At 37.3% G+C, this 17,064-nt stretch overlaps 1 protein-coding gene across 7 annotated transcripts in view; it reads right to left on the reverse strand.

The window, feature by feature from the left end:
* The window catches only part of SHANK2 (SH3 and multiple ankyrin repeat domains 2), a 334,008-nt gene that overhangs the window by 143,637 nt on the left and 173,307 nt on the right, over nucleotides 1–17,064 (reverse strand). For all 7 annotated transcript variants that reach the window (XM_052693113.1, XM_052693116.1, XM_052693111.1 and 4 more), the window contains one exon: nucleotides 2,391–2,466. In XM_052693113.1, the coding sequence (XP_052549073.1) occupies nucleotides 2,391–2,466 (76 nt within the window). The remainder of the gene's footprint in view (nucleotides 1–2,390; nucleotides 2,467–17,064) is intronic.

Raw genomic sequence — 17,064 nt, forward strand, 5'->3', positions numbered from 1 at the left:
CACCAATCTCCTGTCGTTCTTAAATACAAATTCTTTTTCTTTGCCACAATACTTAAGCAACAGTAAAATTAGCATTTAGATGTACAAAAAGCTGATCTACAGTCTCAGTCCAGTATTTGAATCTCAACTTCATGCTGCTGCATGTTTGCTATTGCAGTTTTAATAAAGCAAGTATCAGAATGCTGTTTCTCTTCTATATGGTGCGTTCAAAAAGGATGAAGAAGGAAGGTTACCTTGCAACGTGGCATATGTTCCCAGTAAACACCTCATTACAGCAAATTATATGTGTCTCAGGGAAAATTGATTTTCTTTTTTGGAAACTCAGTCACCAATTTTTAAATTTTTAAATTTTCTTGTATTATTATAAAAAAAATCTAAAATTAACATTTTTCTCTTTAAAAAAAAGTGTTGGACAGGTATACCTTTCAGTTATATTTCCTGAATTTTCCCATTAAAATGGTAAGGTAGGAGAAAGTATTAATTTCAGCTTGTACTGCTGGGCTATCATTATGATCCTTCAAAATGGGACCCCTGGGATTCAGATTCTCAGGGGAAATTTATTTTCTCCAAAACTTTGCTTTATTCAGAAGCTGCCAAGAGAACTCTGTTGCTTTTTCTTGTACTCCTCAGACAATTACAAGACACTGTTGACAAAATCAGGAACAATTTTAAATATACTTCAAATCTGATCACTCAGTGACTAAGGTGTGTATGAAAACTTTTCATTTTATCTGATCAACTTTCCTCCCTGTAGCCTGAATTAGACAATGTAAATGCGTTAGAGCTTTGTTGCATTACACAAATCCAATACTTTAAGAGTAGGAAAAAAAAAAGAAAGACAATTTGTCATTTTCAAATTATCATTAAGGATAGGTTTCCAAGTGGAACTATTTTGTATATGTGAGGCAATGTGATATAGCCATCACTTTTTGCTGTACTGAAACAACTCTGCTAACTCTGAAATACAGAGACAAGGCTATGGTTATAGAATGATCAGATAGTCTTGCAAAAAGCTATCATGGCTCTCTGAAAATGAAACTTTTAACCAGTTCTCTTGCTCTGCAGAACATTTACGTGTTTCATAGCACAGAATAATAGCTTTTCTTGACAACTTTATCATTATTAGACTATGTAGTCAATCACATCATTGTCCCACTGTGCAAAGCTCTGTTAACTTGGCTGATCACAGCAGGGAAATATGCAAGATGTGGAAATGGGATTTCTCTGCTCCACAGTAGCCAGAGCTGATGCCCTACAGCACACAGTGTTCTGTAACAGGAACATCAGATACTCTAAGATGGGATAATCATATCTCACCCACAAGTCTGTGCATTCTCCCACTGTGCCACCAAACATTCCTTCTTCATCCAGCACTGCAACAGTCCTTCAAATTACAACTCAATAGGACTAAAGCATTAGTATTTTCCAAATATTTACAAGCTGTAAGCAGCAGACAAGCAGCAGGCTCTCTGCCTTTCAGAGCTTTGCGCACTGACCAGCAGGAACAGGGAAGGATGCCTTGGGCATCCAAACAACTTCATCCGACATGAATTTCACCCTCCAAATTCTTCCAAGTTGTTTAACTGGCATAGAAATTATGCATAACCCTCAGAACTTGGACTAAGATCACATAATAGAAACAGCAGTTACCACTTTTTTTCTTGAAATAGATAACATGCCACATGAAACTCTGCCATCATTGCTTTACACATTTCAGAACTCTTCTACAAAAAAGTTGTCTTTCTTGAAAAGCTGTAATTAGGCAGTCAAGAGAAAAGCATAAGAAATTCCAGTATGCCACCACAATTTTCTCAAGACAACAATAGCTAACTTCCTACCAGAAGCTGGCTATACATCCTATGTATATACAGGAGAAAAACCTGCTTTGAAGTCATGAATACTCTGCAGAAACTAGAAACAATTTATCTAAATTGTAAAATTTCTAATTTCCAGCAGCTTAATTTCTGCTTTGGATCTAAGATATCATTCAGAAAATTAAGTCATAAAACTTTGTTTTGGTTTTCTAATCAGCAAGTATGATCCTGCAAATAGATAGATAAAGCCTGATCTTGTGAAATATCCAGCTTAAGTGGCCTTTGACTGTGGAAACAGCTAGAACATACAGCTTCTCTGAGATGCTGATCTCCTTCACTGCTCATAAAAATTTGGATAAATTTGCTATTACTTCGTTATTCATGATTTTTGTGAACACATCCCATAAGAAAAGAATAAACTATGCTAAAAAGATCTAGAAGTAGAATGATATCTTAGAAATTCGGTTTTGTAATCTGCTTTCCTTTTCCTCTCTAAAGTCTAAATCATAAGTAACAATTAAATAAAACTCAGAAAGATTTTGTAAACAGATTGCAACCAAAAAGAAAAATCCTTACCTTGAAGCATCAAAGCTGTCATAAGATCCAACTGTGTAGTGTCTAAACAGTTTCTTTGTTCTATCTGTTCGTGTTTCTGCATAAAAAAGGGGAGCATTTAATAGTACTCCTATACTTTTTAATCAAACATTGCTTTCATTAGCAATTTCAAAGTTGATTTTCTGCTATATGTCAATAAACTTACAACGAATTAAAATGGTCTCTAGGAGTTTTGAAGAAATTTTGACATTTGAGTTGAAACATTCTTTTACCATATCATATGCACCAAGTTAATAAATCTCTGTATATAATGTAACATATTAGTTCTAAGTTTGAATGTTCCAACTCCATTCTCAGAGGTAAAAGCATTCTTGGACTAAGAAGCAAAATAAAAGAAAAAAAAATAAAACAAAAGAATCAATTCAGTTTGGAAAGGTTTAAGAAGTAGCAAAAAATATATATGCAAATGAGGTTTTTTTGTTGTTGTTGTTTAAATATACACATGCAACACATAAAATGAAAGTATATTCAGCCATTGTATTACCCAGATAGAGAAGCAGGAAGGGGGAAAAGTGCCCACACTGATTTCCATCAATCAAATAAATGGTGCTATAAGACTTGTACTAGTATTATACAGCAAAAGCAAACAATCTAACAAACTGTGGAACAAAGAATTAAGGAAAATAGAAAGAAACTGTATTTTGAAAACAAGATGATCAAAAGAATATGATACAACAACACATCCATCAAGAAAAGCCATTTAAAACTTGATATCCATCCTTTTCTTAAGAAAAACAAGACAAAAACAAACAAAACCCCACAAAGAACAAAGCCACACATTCCACTGAAACAGCCCCCATATCCAGTGGTTGCAATTTTAAATCAATCTATTATGACCATGAAATTTATGTTAACAAGTATTTCTACAATCAGATTAGCCAATATCAATACTGGTTCAGTACAGGTCTAAAATTGTAGCTTAGAACAGTATTTATAGAATGGCAGATAAAAGAGCTAAATATATATCTTTCTCAAAAGATGTTCTCATATTTTTTGAATGGGTATCTTGAAAAGCACCAGTCAAGCATATGTCAAAGATACAGATGCTACTCCAGTATTTGATTTATTCTTTTTTTTTCAGCAAATATCATAACCTAAAAGGTTTACACTGAGAGACTATTACAAAATGCATATATAAATTACACCTTCAGGGAAGGACAAAAAATATTGTACAGGCAGTAGATACATTTTTTGTCATATTCTTCTTCAGACAGGAAAATACGTAACAAATTTACTACCAATAGCAGCATTCATATAGAATAAAATTTTAAAAAAAGAGAGCAAAGAATGAATATTCTTTGGAAGCTTTATGATTATCATTCCAAAAGTGTCAATTTTCTGAACCTTACTCTGCCTTTTAACAGGAATCACACAGTCACTAAGGGTGGAAAAGACTCAAGATCACCAAGTTCGATCACCAACACATCCCCACAATGCCTGCTGACCATTTCCCTCAGTACCACATCTGCCTATTTCTTACACTATCTTGGCAGCCTGCTCCAACACCTGAAAGCAAAATTTGACAAGTTTTCATGACATTGAAAATTGGATGTTTCCATACTGAACACTGCTTCTTCTGCACATGTATAACCGGTTACTTTATTGAACAGCTGAGGTGTCTCTTTTTTCCACTACAATTAAAAAAGTGTATATATATATCTTCCTCATTTATCTTATCAGAAAGGAAGTGTCCTCATCTGCTTTGAAGACTTAAACATTTCAGGAATATTATTTAAACATGAGCAGAATATTTCCTCCATGTTATGTATCAATGTAAATTCTGAAAAGTTAGCAGATATTTAAGATACTTCAGAACAACCAATTCTAGATGTAGTAAATCCACAGCATTTGTACAGAACAGCCTTATAGATATTTAGGGCATTCATCTTTTCCTTAGAAACGTTTAGTATGGCCCCTTTGTCTTTTTCTTTATCATCTATGGGAAGACAGTTATGCAGAAACATGTTTTTCAAGGAAGGAAAATGTCTTATATAAATACAGGTTGGTTCTCAAATGCCATCAAAGTATTAGCCTAACAGACATCAAAAATCACATTGAAAATTTCCTGGTTTAGCTTGCAACCATGAAATTCGCATCTGTATGGCCCAGGAATTTTTGACTGGAGGACTTACTGGCTCAGTCCAAACAAATTTTCTTAGTTCTCTAAGCCAGTCAAAGCCTTTGAGGTACACCATATCTATGTCAGAACTTCGTGGATATTAAACATTACTCTGAGATATAGTGCTGTCAGATGACCAAGTGCTGGCCTTCAGGGGAAAAAAAAAAAAAAAAAACAAAACATCAAAGCAGGATGGCAGGCTTTAAACACAGTCAAGGAGCACAGTGCAGAAGAAAGCACTGGGGGACAGAGTTTGGGAAAACAAAGTTGACAAAAAATCTTCTTTCCTTACTTTAATCAGTACAGCTGACTCTTAACTAGACTGTGGGACTTCAACATATCCCCAGCTGGAGACATAAATACAAGTACACGCTCAATACAGAGGAATTATGGCTGAAAATACACATGCAGTTTGCAGCTGGCTGACAGAGTAAGGAAGTTACTTTTTCATACTGGTGCAATAATTTCCAAGATAGAGAGGGGCTGTACTACAAGTCTAACAATAAAAAAAATAATCTTGCGTAGATCAGCCAGCATCCTTCCTACTGGATGGCCAAAGAGGGAGAAAATCCCAATTACAGCATTAATTCTATCAGATAGTCTTGTTTATGCACATTCAGCCCCTTCATCATTCATTTCCAAGCAGCACTGTCTGCCAAAGACACCTTACTTTTATCCCAGACTCCAACTCCTACTGCCCTTATCCCCTGCCTTTCTAGAACACCCAAAAAGGAGCCACCTGGTGCCCGTCTAGGTACAACAACAGTTCCACCAGGCAGCTCATCAGCTGAAGGGCTGCAGAACACCACACTGTCTTTCACAGGGTAAGAGCAAGAAGCGTAGGGAGCAACAGCAGTACCCAAGGCTACATGGCAGCTGCTCAAAGAGATTTGTCTTTGAAATAGCTCAGTGTAGGATTGTATCTCTCAACGTGCTGTAGGGGGTTCTGTGAATTGCATAGGTCACACTTTCGTTGCTAAATTTACAAGGTTAGCTTCAGAAGTCAAATTCTTGCTGTGACATGAAGAAAAAAGACGTGCATAAAGCCTGCTCCCCACCAAGAGATATTATTTTTCACATAATCCAAAAAATCAGATTATTATCAAGAGATATGATCAGAAGCCACATAGAAGAACACTGGATTCCTTTCACTGTTTACCACTGGCCTGTTTTCAGAAGTTGGCTAAAAGTAGTTAAAAGAACAAGGTTTGATGAAGAATTTTTTGAAGCACATCATGCCACTGCTTGAGCCTTGTGGAACCAGGTGTTTGTTCTGCAGCAACTGTTTTCTACAGTGTGATATTTCAGTGCTATTAGCAAATACAAATTTTGTGTGAGAGTGGGAGGAAAGGCAAGACACTGTAAGGCAGATAGCTTCGTTCAGCTACTCAGTAATGCCACGCCAGCACTCTTCAGCTGAGGCTAGTATCTGCTCCTTGTCACTCCTGCTCTTCTACTTTCCCCACCTCTTTGTAATTGCATTCACAGGGATTATTTGGGAACCTATTAGCTTCACAAATCCATGAACTCAAGGCTAAGTGGCATGTTTTCCAAGTTGCTGTGTAAACCCTATAGTTCTTTAATTAACCTCTTTCCCTAAACCCTGACTCAGATTCCAGTCTGTCTTATTATGCAGCATAAATGCAGATGATACCTATAAGGGAAAAGAATTGGGAATTTGTCATCATAATGAACAGGATAATGAAAAAAAGAAAAAAGAAAAAAAAGGTATTTAGAGAGTCCTTTCTCTAATCTGACCAAGCAATAAAAGGTACTGATATGTAACTGTAATAAATTTCTGAATTCAAGCCATAATTGTGCAGTAAATAGGTGCTATAACACTAAAAGGTTATTTCCAGGTTCCAGTGGATTTTCATGCATTCCTACATTCCTTCAGCTTTTTACCTTTTAACCAGAGTACTTTGCAGCAATTTTGGCCCATCCAAGGCTAGTAACCCTACCTATCGCCATTGCTGGAGTCCTTTAAGGAAAACTTTAGGGATTTCTCTTTAAACTTGCTTACAGACAGATGAGAAAGAATAGCAATAAAATAAAAGACAAGGTCTAGAAAAACATTATTTACTAGTATTAATAATCTTGTATCATTATTGAGAAGAACATGTCTCACCACAGCCAAAAGTAACTGCATGAAATTGGATCAGACCAAAAGTCATTCTAGGAGACAGAACAAAACACCCGTGTTTGCAAGATTGCTCTAGCTTTGTTTCCTTTGATAGAAAAAAAAGAAAAAAAAAGGGAACATTGATCATTCAAGATTTTCTATACTTCTTGAGAAATCTCCATTTTACTAGAGTAACTCCAATATGATTTTTTCTATTATCTTCAGTCAGCTAGAAGACTTTCACAGTACAGGCCTTCGCTGTGCTAAAGCAACAGGACATACCTGGGCATCAAGCACGGGAACAGGGTCGTAGCTAACAACTCTGTCCTCAAAATAATGCACTGATGTTCACAGACTAAAGACCACTTTATGCAAAAGCAAGGCTTCCTCTACAGCTACAGAAAATATCTTCTGTAGGTGCATATCAGCATAAACCTCTCTACATTCTGCTACAAAAAGAAACAAAGGAGTCAGTAAACCACCTAAGAGACTTTATTTGCCTCAATTAATAAGCAATCTAGGAGCAACAAGAGCCCCAGTACAGAGAGCCATATAGAGGAAAAAAGTAACGTAGCCAGTTTTTTCTTGGTCTATTTATCACTGAAGCCAATGAAGCTGCAGCAAACATAAGCACTTTGCACTGTGTATTAGTGGTAATACAAAGAATAAACAACTAGCCTTTTCTTTATAACAATGCTTTAGTGTTGTGGAGATCTCAGTAATGGAGAGATTCAAATCCTGCCATTCTCAATATAATTTATAGGGTCAAATAAGGGTGATCACTATGAAGATGAAGCAATAAGATATATCCTCCTTCTCTTCCTCCACTTCAGGAGTAGTAATGGCTTTCCTCAACTGAGAAATACATCTGTGACTTCACTGCAACTTCCCTGTGTAAGCCTCAGAACTGACCATAGGACTCCAGCAGTGCCTACAGATACAGACAGCATAATGAAAAGCTGAAAATCACTGCCATGGAAGGGAAGATATAATTCACACAGACATAACTCCTTTCTTGCTCTGTTTCTTCAATGATTAGCAAATAACTACTGTAAGTACGTTATGACAGACAACTCAAACACCACAGTGGTGCTATTATTTGCAGTAGATTGCTTACATGCTCAGTATTGTTCAGTAGAGTAGTAAACTAGGTAAAAATCCCAAAGAAACTACCTTCATTTCTTGTACTTTTCCCTGCTGCTCTTCGCAGGGCATCTCGGAGACTGTGTTTCCTAGGAAACTGCATGGGGCTGCTCTGCCAGGGGGCTCGTATCAGCCTGCTTACCAGCTCTGTGGGAAGGGTTTGAAGTGATCCACACGAGCACAGGCCAGGCAGAGGAAATGAAAGTGCCACTGCTTCCTTTGGATGTGGTATCAGAGAGACAAATATCATAAAAGGATCATGAAAGGTAAAGGCAAGGCATAATGCTATTCCAATCAAGTTAAGACATTTATTATGCTAGCAGAATTTAAGAAATAGTTTTCAATAAGAAATGGTTTTCAACCCAAGTAATAAAAAAAGTTCAAAAATGAGAGTCCAAGTCCTTGATTTCTTTGTTCTGCTGGCCAAAGTAAATCCAATAGCTTGGCACCATCGTAAAAAAGAAAGCTTTTTCCCCAGCAACAACTCTGAGAGATGTTTCATTACCGCCATAGATAGCCGGAGATGCTCTCTGCCGAAACAAGGTCAGATACAGCACTCTGCATGAGTCTGATAGAATGCAAAACCCAGCAGAGGCAGGAGGCAAAGGCTTGCACTGTGTACCCTCTTATACTTCCTGGGGAAAAACTGCTTTTGCAGCTATTTATGTTGAGGGTTAGGCCAAAATTTATCCAAAGCTGAGAAAAGTGGTCTAAAATTCTTTGTTACTGCCAGGTACACAGACAATATGTAAGGTTAATAGACAATTTACAACAAGAGCCTTTCCTAGAACTGTTCCAAGAGTATCACAAAAATATGTTGACCCTGCAGAGAAAAAAAAAAAAAAGAAAAAAAAGGAAGAAGTATATGGAATTGAAAATATCACTATGTAGAACATTTATGTTTCAGTCACAACAAAGCATTTATGTTGCATTCAACGTATTTGCAATACAAAATGCTAAATGATGCCAAATTACCCCTATATTAGAGGAAGCCAAATGCAAAATATGTAGCATGTTTTTCAGCTCAAAAAATGCTAATTTAGGGTGGACATCGTTGTCCTAAAACCTTGTCTCAACCTATGCTTTTTGCCATTTCTTAAGAAAACTCAGCATGTCATTATATCACAACCCTTTGCTGTTGTGGGGAAAATAATACTGGATGATGTGCTGGCCAAAATAACGCCATTTTACATGACCAGATTAATCAAAGACATATCCTACAATTTAACTACTCCTGTACTTCAGCAAAAGGCCACCAATTATAAACAGCACCCTCAGCATTGCTGTAAGTCACAGCATAACTAAAGCTTTGTAATACAGAATGTATTAAAACATGTATTAAGGAAATAAAAGCCACATTTAGGAAGACAAAAGAGTTTTGCAAAGAAGTTACCCTATTCCTTCCATTCCGTGCCTTGTAACTTTTACAGATTTAACTCATTGCAAGTTCAGTATGCTTTTTGCTTTCAAGTAACAAGGGATTTTCTTGAAAAGAGACACATTATGAACTTTGGTCTAGAAAATAACTGGATAATAAAGAAAAGTTTATGTGTTGTTAAAGTTCATCACAGTTCATGTGATATTCTCAGCCATTTTTTTCTTTCAGATGAAACCAAGAAACAGCAAATCTTATCTGGTATTTGAAGTTATAAAATTTGAATGCAACAGCAAATCAGATTGTTGCAACAGCAACAGATGCTCCTGTTTGGTTCTCCCCACCCATCAACTCCTTTAAAAAAGGAAGGAATACTTATGTTGATTCCCTTCTGTACCCTTAGAGAAAGATTAGCTGGAATGTAGTGAACTAGCTTGCTCACAAAGGATGTGGAAATGACTGATCAATGTAGCGAATCAGCAAGTTTGCTTGCAAGGGAAACTTTAATAACTGTTGGATGCATTGGAGAGGGAATTATCAGTAGGAACGGTGGTTTCCCAGGTCATTAATCTTCCATATAATTTATGAAAAAAGTTAATACTGAATAAAATAGTGAGGAGTTGCTGAAAAATTTGCTTATTCTTTTTTTGGAATGGATCTTACAGAGCTAACTACAAGGAATCAGGATTCTTGTAACAAGGTCACAAAATCACAGAATTATAGGGGCTGGAAGGGACTGATGGATGTCACCTAGTCCAAAACCTATGCTAAAGCAGTTCACTAGAATAGGCTGCAGAGGAGAACATCAAGGTCACCAGTTAAGTACAAAATTCTCTTGCTGAAGTTTAAATCTGAATGGGAACATGGCTTCATTTGCTTATATGTGCATCATATGAAGAGGCAAAGTTATGTTTTATGTTAAAGTATGTTAAAATTGAGGCTAGTTTAATGAGCTATATTTGTTTTGCCTTTTTTTTCCCCCCCATTTTTTATTACTGACATAAGTAGAAACACAGGTAGACTGACCTTCTCTCTGGTTTTTTTTTTTTTTTTTTTTTTTTTTTTTTTAAATACAGAACAGGCAGAGCAGACAGAACATGTTCTTCCTCCATTTGCAGAATATTTGCAAAATGTGGTAGTGATCTGTAGATATGCTCTCCTGGTGCTTTCTTCAGGCCTCCAGTACCTCTGCCCCCAGTTTATGACCCATCTGCAATAGAACAGTTAATCAGCCTCCAGATGCTGGAAGGTAGCTGTGTCCATGGTCCCAGTTGAAACAGACGGTTAAATTGCTTGATGTCTGGAACAGACACAGACATAGGTCTGGGTGATGTCACTGGAGGGAACAAATTGAGAGGACTTTTCCTCTTTTTCTAAAAGATTTACAAGGCTTTTCAGACTTCATTGCTTGTAAAGAGATGGATGTTGACCTGGGCCAGAGAGACTTCAAAGACTCTAGCAACCAACCAGGGAATTGATTAGTTAGAATGTATTTAGATCATTGCTGGAACATGTCATTTTTTACAAAATCGTGTCCAAAATGAAGCAACTTAAATGCATTTTGCTTATCCCTCTATTACACATTCAAAATATGTAGAGCATAGTTTATAAAAAACAGTTATTATTGTCAATTCCAAAGTGCCTATAAACATGTAAGAAGGCAAATTGTTTTTCCAGTTTAGACAGAACATAGGAATCTTGATCTGTTGCAAATGGTTACTTGTCCTGAAAGGTCAAGTAAAAAAGTATGCTTTGTTCAACTACAAAGCTGAGGTGTATTGTAATGTCCCAATTCTTCAGAACTAATCTGTAGTACAGAAGCTTGAAATCATCACACTATTTTGTATTTTCCTTCTCCTCTGAAAATATTTATGTGAGTTACAGAATCACAGAATCACCCGGGTTGGAAGGGTCCTCAAGGATCATGTAGTTCCAACCCCCCTGCCTAGCAGGGCCACCAAACGTACACATTCAGATCAGGTTGCCCAGGACCCCGTCCAACCTGGCCTTGAACACGTCCAAGGACGGGGCATCCACAACCTCCCTGGGCAGCCCGTTCCAGGGCCTAACTACTCTCCTTGTGAAGAACTTCCCCCTAACATCCAACCTAAATCTTCCCTCCTTCAACTTGGATCCATAAGGTAACTCCATTGGAGTTACCTTAGTGTTGTGAGAAAAAGCAGCAGCATAATCTAAAAGGGCAGGAATCACTTGAAATTTAGTTGTTAGCTCTGCAGTGGCATTCTATTCTTCACAATTTGTGAATGGAATTTTGCAGTCCCCATCTTCCAGTGCTCCTGAACACACTTTATCTTACGCAAACACTAAGTCTTCGTATTTTACACATTTTAGGTCAAGAATATGTATCTTTGAGCAGCAGGGGCTATTACTGCAAATAGAGAAAGCAGGCTTAGAGGTGTTAACAAAGTAAAGACTTTGCAGAATTGAGTGCTAACAGACTAGCATATTGTTCAGTCTACCTCCGTTTCTACTTACTGCCCTAAAACAAAAAAGAAATTTAAAAAAAGGGCAAACAAAAATCAACCCTGCACATATGTGGGGAAGAAGCCTTCTTTTTCTCCACACTCAACCTAAAATAAAACTAAAAAATGGAAAACTAAACATACTTAGAATAAAAAAAAGTAAATATTCTAAAAAACAAACAACTAACATTTCAGAACTCAATATCTGTCTCATTCATTAACTAAATGCTCCGTTTCTCATAGTTCCCACTACATTCTAAACAGACAGCAGAATTTACTTCCCAAGATGAAGTTCTGCAGCTTTAAGCTAAGGCACAGCTATGTGAAACTGGATCAGAACAGTCACCAGCTAGGAAGGTGCCAGGCACATCTCTGTCGCACATTTCCTACAAACATTCAAAAAGTGACATTAATTGACACTCCCCCTGTTCAGCATATCTTCAAGTGTCACAGAACAACAGCAATCATGATCACAACCAAACCATCGTAACAGCCCTCTCGTTTTGGTTACTTCTCCCTATTGTAGAGCCAAATTTGGTATTTACTCTCAGCCAAGAAACGACATCGCAAGAATATCATTTTATCAATAATTTTCACACAGTTACAAATTTATTGTGAATGGTGGTTTTTAGTATTGTTTCAGTGCGGTGGGTAACTTCTAACAACTTTATCTGAAATTTAGAAAGATCTCATTACAAGTTTGTGACGGAACTCTCTATTGGTTGTGTGGCAGAAACTGTGCTCTACTCTACAGCACACAAAGTATTTTTACCTGAGATGTATTTACAGTCACACAAGATAATCAACTGCTTTGAAGAAGGTCATCCTACACCCTAAGGTGGAAAGAACAGATGGAGATCTATTTGGGTTTGTGTAAGGAAAAACACAGCCCTGAAAAGCCATTTTTCTACTCAATTTTAAACATTATTAATTTTCAATTACAGCAAGTTTCAACAAGAGTCACTGTGGACTTTTTTCCCCCCTCATCAGTGATGATACAAGTATTTGCACTCAACTACCATCCTTACAGAAGCCTTCTTGAAGCCTAAAGCCTTTACTGGTTACCTATTCAGGATTAACGACCTGTCAAATTCTCACACTTGAATAATGGATAACGTTCTGAATACATAAGAAGCAGTCATCTGTGTAAGGGAGACATGCAAGAAGTTCAGAGCACCTCCTAGCCATTTTCACAGTAACACTCCCAGAGGTGTTGTGGTTTCAAACCCATCAGTATGATAGCTTTGCAGCCAGCTAGCAATCCCAGCTCCAAGCAGGCCTCATCTTCCTACCATCAAACAGGTTGTAGAGTGCTCTGTGAGGTCACTGGGGATACTGGGAGCAAGTTTTTCACACTTCTGCTAGATTAGACCTCCAAAAGAAGTCATTTTATCAGCTCAGAAGAATACTCTTCACCTTTCCTTTAACAGTGAGTGCTTTATTTTCTTCCATTCCCCTCTCCTTCAAACCTCTTGCAGTATTTTAGACTTCAATAAAAACGTCCCACAAGATAACATTTTCACTTTGTCCTTTCTTCTCATAGTTTTCCCAATTCTCACCCAATCTGGTCACCCTAACATTATAACAGCATGGTGCGACTAGTACTTAAAAGATTATAAAATGAAGATGATCTAAGGAACAAAATAACACTAAATAATAAGCAATGAAAAGCCAAAATTTTATCTTCATTCAGTGTCCCTTTTTTCCCCCCTCTCCTCTGATTGCGCACATGTGCCTTCCAGCCTCAATTCCACTGCAGTGAAAGTGTGCCATTACCAAAATCCAAAAGAAAAGCAAAGAAATACTCAGCAACTTTTACTGCAAGTGCCTCAGAATAACTTATAATTTAACATTATGATTTCAGTCAGCGTGAACAAATAGCTCAAATTAGCAGAGCAGAATGTTGCTAAGCAATGTTGTACAGGAGTTTACACAGGACTGTGGAGGGGAAAATTGGGTGGAGCAAGGAGATGCAGAGGCACTTGCAGTTCCTTAATCTGGAGGAAGAACTCCTTCCTCGCCTCGCTCCTGAACATGTACAAAACGCAAAGGTTCTGCAGCAGCAAATTATGTAGGAGCACCAGGTTGCTTTTAAGGGTGATGGAGAACAGAACATTATGTACCGAACTGTGAAGCACCATCAGGATATAGAGACACATTTATGTACAGATATAATAGTAATGTAACACTGAATGCATAATAAATAAATGTATGGAAATGACATACATGCAAACATAGACACTTCATGTTGATGGCTGTTCAATCAAAGTTAAACACAGTTTTCAAGGTCAGACCATAGGCTAATTAATTTTCAAACCACAAAGAGTTACCACATGAGAAACTAATTTGACCACTGATTTGGAGAAGCTACATAGGTATTCAAAATAATTAGAATGACTGCAGTCTAAAACACAGAAAAATCCGAAAATATATTTGAAAATCTGCAGAAAGTACTTGTCCTGTCAGCACTGAGCAGACAGATAATAGCAAGTACTTTAAAAGAACACAAACCTATGATCTGCTGTAACCTTAACCACTCCTAAAAGTTAGAAACAAGTGCTGAGAATGACAACAACAAACTTTTCCTAAGAAAGAATCAAAAATAAGATTACTAAAGAGATATATGTTAGCTAGTGCATATTAAGTATGCACAACGGATATTGAGAAAAAAATAAATAGCACTGTACGAAGTTTTTTAAAATACACACATTTTCCAAACTGAGGTCACTAATCGCACTCTATAAATCCCTTCCATCTCCCCCACCACCACTTCAAAAAATAGCCATTCATTGTTACAGCCACAGACAGTACCTCGAAGATGAACTCTCTTCATGGATCTTGACTTTCCAGCCATAGTTCCTAATCAGCTTACTTGAGTTTTGTATGCTTCTGCATTCACGTGTAGAAAAACATCCCAGAACATCACCTCAAAACATGCTACCTGAACTACATTAAAAAAGTTAAAGCTTTACAAGAAATATAGGATTTGATAAGTGTTCTAAATTTTAATACAAAACACTGCTAAAAACAATTCTTCTTTTTAAAGAACAGGAAAAAAAACCCAAATGAATTTGACCACAAACAGGAAGTCTTATTTCACACAAGTTACAGGCTGAGACTCAAAGCCCACATCCTTTCAGTTCCACACTGTACCAAGAGACTTTTTTTTCCCCCGATGCAGGTTTCCATGGAAATGCATCAGTCACTAATCTAAATAAGTGCGGGTGAAGGACGCCTGAAAACCTAGAGCAATTACGCATGCCATTAGAGGAAAAGAATATGATTCAACTCAGCTATTAGAAACGAGGCACAGCTATCACTTCTATATATTGTTGTAGTGTTCTAAAAACAAAACTGCTTCTCTGTTTGTTTAAACCCACTCTTTTACTGACTATAAGATGCAGTAAAAAGAAAAAGCATTAAAAATACATACATAACAAGCATGCAACAAAGTAATACTATATCAATTGCAAGACACAAATGTTAATAACATGCATTTATTCTGCAATGAAAATCCACTATATATGAAAACTTATCTTTCCAATACTGGTCAAAGACACTTTAGTTATTTTGATGAGCAATAGGCCTAATGATCCTTAAAATAATGTTATAACTTCTGATGTTTTTCTAAACATCTATTTGCAGCCAGAGCATACATGTCAGTCATAGGTACGACTATACTTACAAAGATAATTGCAGTTCAGCACCCAAATTAACTTTAAGTAATACAAAGTAGTAAGGGCACACATTCCTTTTTTTGTGTGTGTAAGTATTTACAGGTCTATTATGCTTCACATACCGATTGCCAGAGACTCGCTATTGAAGTTTCACCTCCGCCACACAGTGTGTGGATTCACTTGGTTCATGTCATTGGCAAATGAGTGGTTTGGTATCCACATCTGCTAACTACCTTGTCCTCCTGCTGCTTTGCACTCAAAGCACTCCTACCTCTTGTCACACAGGAAAATATCTAATGATGTGAAGAAGAGACTGTTGATATGCCATAAAGGCAGAGATTTTCCAGACCATTTGAATGGTATGACAGCCTAGTTAGTTCATTCTTCAAGAGTGAGGGGAGGGGTGAACTATCATAGTACCACTTTTAAGTGGAAACTGGGCAACCTTGAAAAGATCTAGCTTTTGGATTCTGTTTACTAACTTCTTAATGTCTATACCAGGCTTCACAGAAAATGCCTCACAAATGGTTTTACGTATATATGAGTGAGGCCAGTGAATAAATAGCAGTTTGAAATTTTGGAGCACACGTTTGAGACGTAGCATCTATGCTGTATGTATGTATGCCAGTAAGGTGCTACTTCTGATCCTTTTTTCTACCTGAAGTCACTGTGATTTCAGCCAAGAAATATTACAGTTAGACCACAAACAGTAGGACCTCAGAAGGAGGAGATATTTCTGGATGAAAAGTCCTCTTAAATTTTTAATTGCAGTCAAGTCTCTATGTTGCACAAGTTCACAAGCAAGCACACCCCCTCCATTCTCAATTGCTATATACAGCTAGAGAAGCAAGCATTCAGTAAGCAGAGATGTAGTTTTTTCTACATGCTCAAGTTCTCCACCCTGTCACCTGACCACCAGTGGGAATAACGTCTGATTAGTTGAATGGAAAAGCCAGAACGGAGAAAATGGAAGGCAGCTTAGACTAGCACTTACAGAGAAAGCTATGTTAAACAAGACAGGAGCAGCAGCAACAGAAACTACATTGGGGAAGAATGATACTGTGGGAAGGAGCAAAAGCTAGTGAAGCAGACAAGGCATGAGTCTGTCCAGTAGATCGGATCCCATACAGAGGGTAACATCATACTGTTTCTAACATGCTGCTAGTCAAACCATAGAAAGAATACATCCCAAATGATACTACAGACCATACCTCTACCTTAAGTTATACATCTAACTTAAGTTAGATGTGTCCAACCCTCCCAGCCTGTGGACCACATGCAGCCTGCGACAGTTATAATGCCCTCTGCCTTGCACCATCATGGTGACAACTCTTCTTCATCAAGCAGCCAGCCCCAGCCCTAGGCATGTACCCATCACTGAGCAACAGTCAAACTATTAGAGTGCTGTTAATGCTGTCTCAGCTGAAAGCAGCACAAGTGAGGGTGCAGTCAGTGCTAACTCCACCTCTCATGCCTGCTACACACATTCAGTATTACAACTTAAATGTACTTTTTCTGCTTTGTAAATAAAATGCAGTGATTACTGATACAAATATTTCAATCTATCTAATGCTGTCTCAAAAGAAAGCAGAACCCAAAGAAACAAAAATTATGGATGAACAGTGTTCAGTGAAAAATGGACAGATGTATACTGAGACAAATAATATGGCACTATGCATAATTTGCAAGGAAATCATGTCAGTTTTCAAAGATTAC

This window comes from Tympanuchus pallidicinctus, unplaced genomic scaffold, assembly GCF_026119805.1.
Source record: "Tympanuchus pallidicinctus isolate F22 unplaced genomic scaffold, pur_lepc_1.0 scaffold3, whole genome shotgun sequence".
Lineage (NCBI taxonomy): Eukaryota > Metazoa > Chordata > Aves > Galliformes > Phasianidae > Tympanuchus > Tympanuchus pallidicinctus.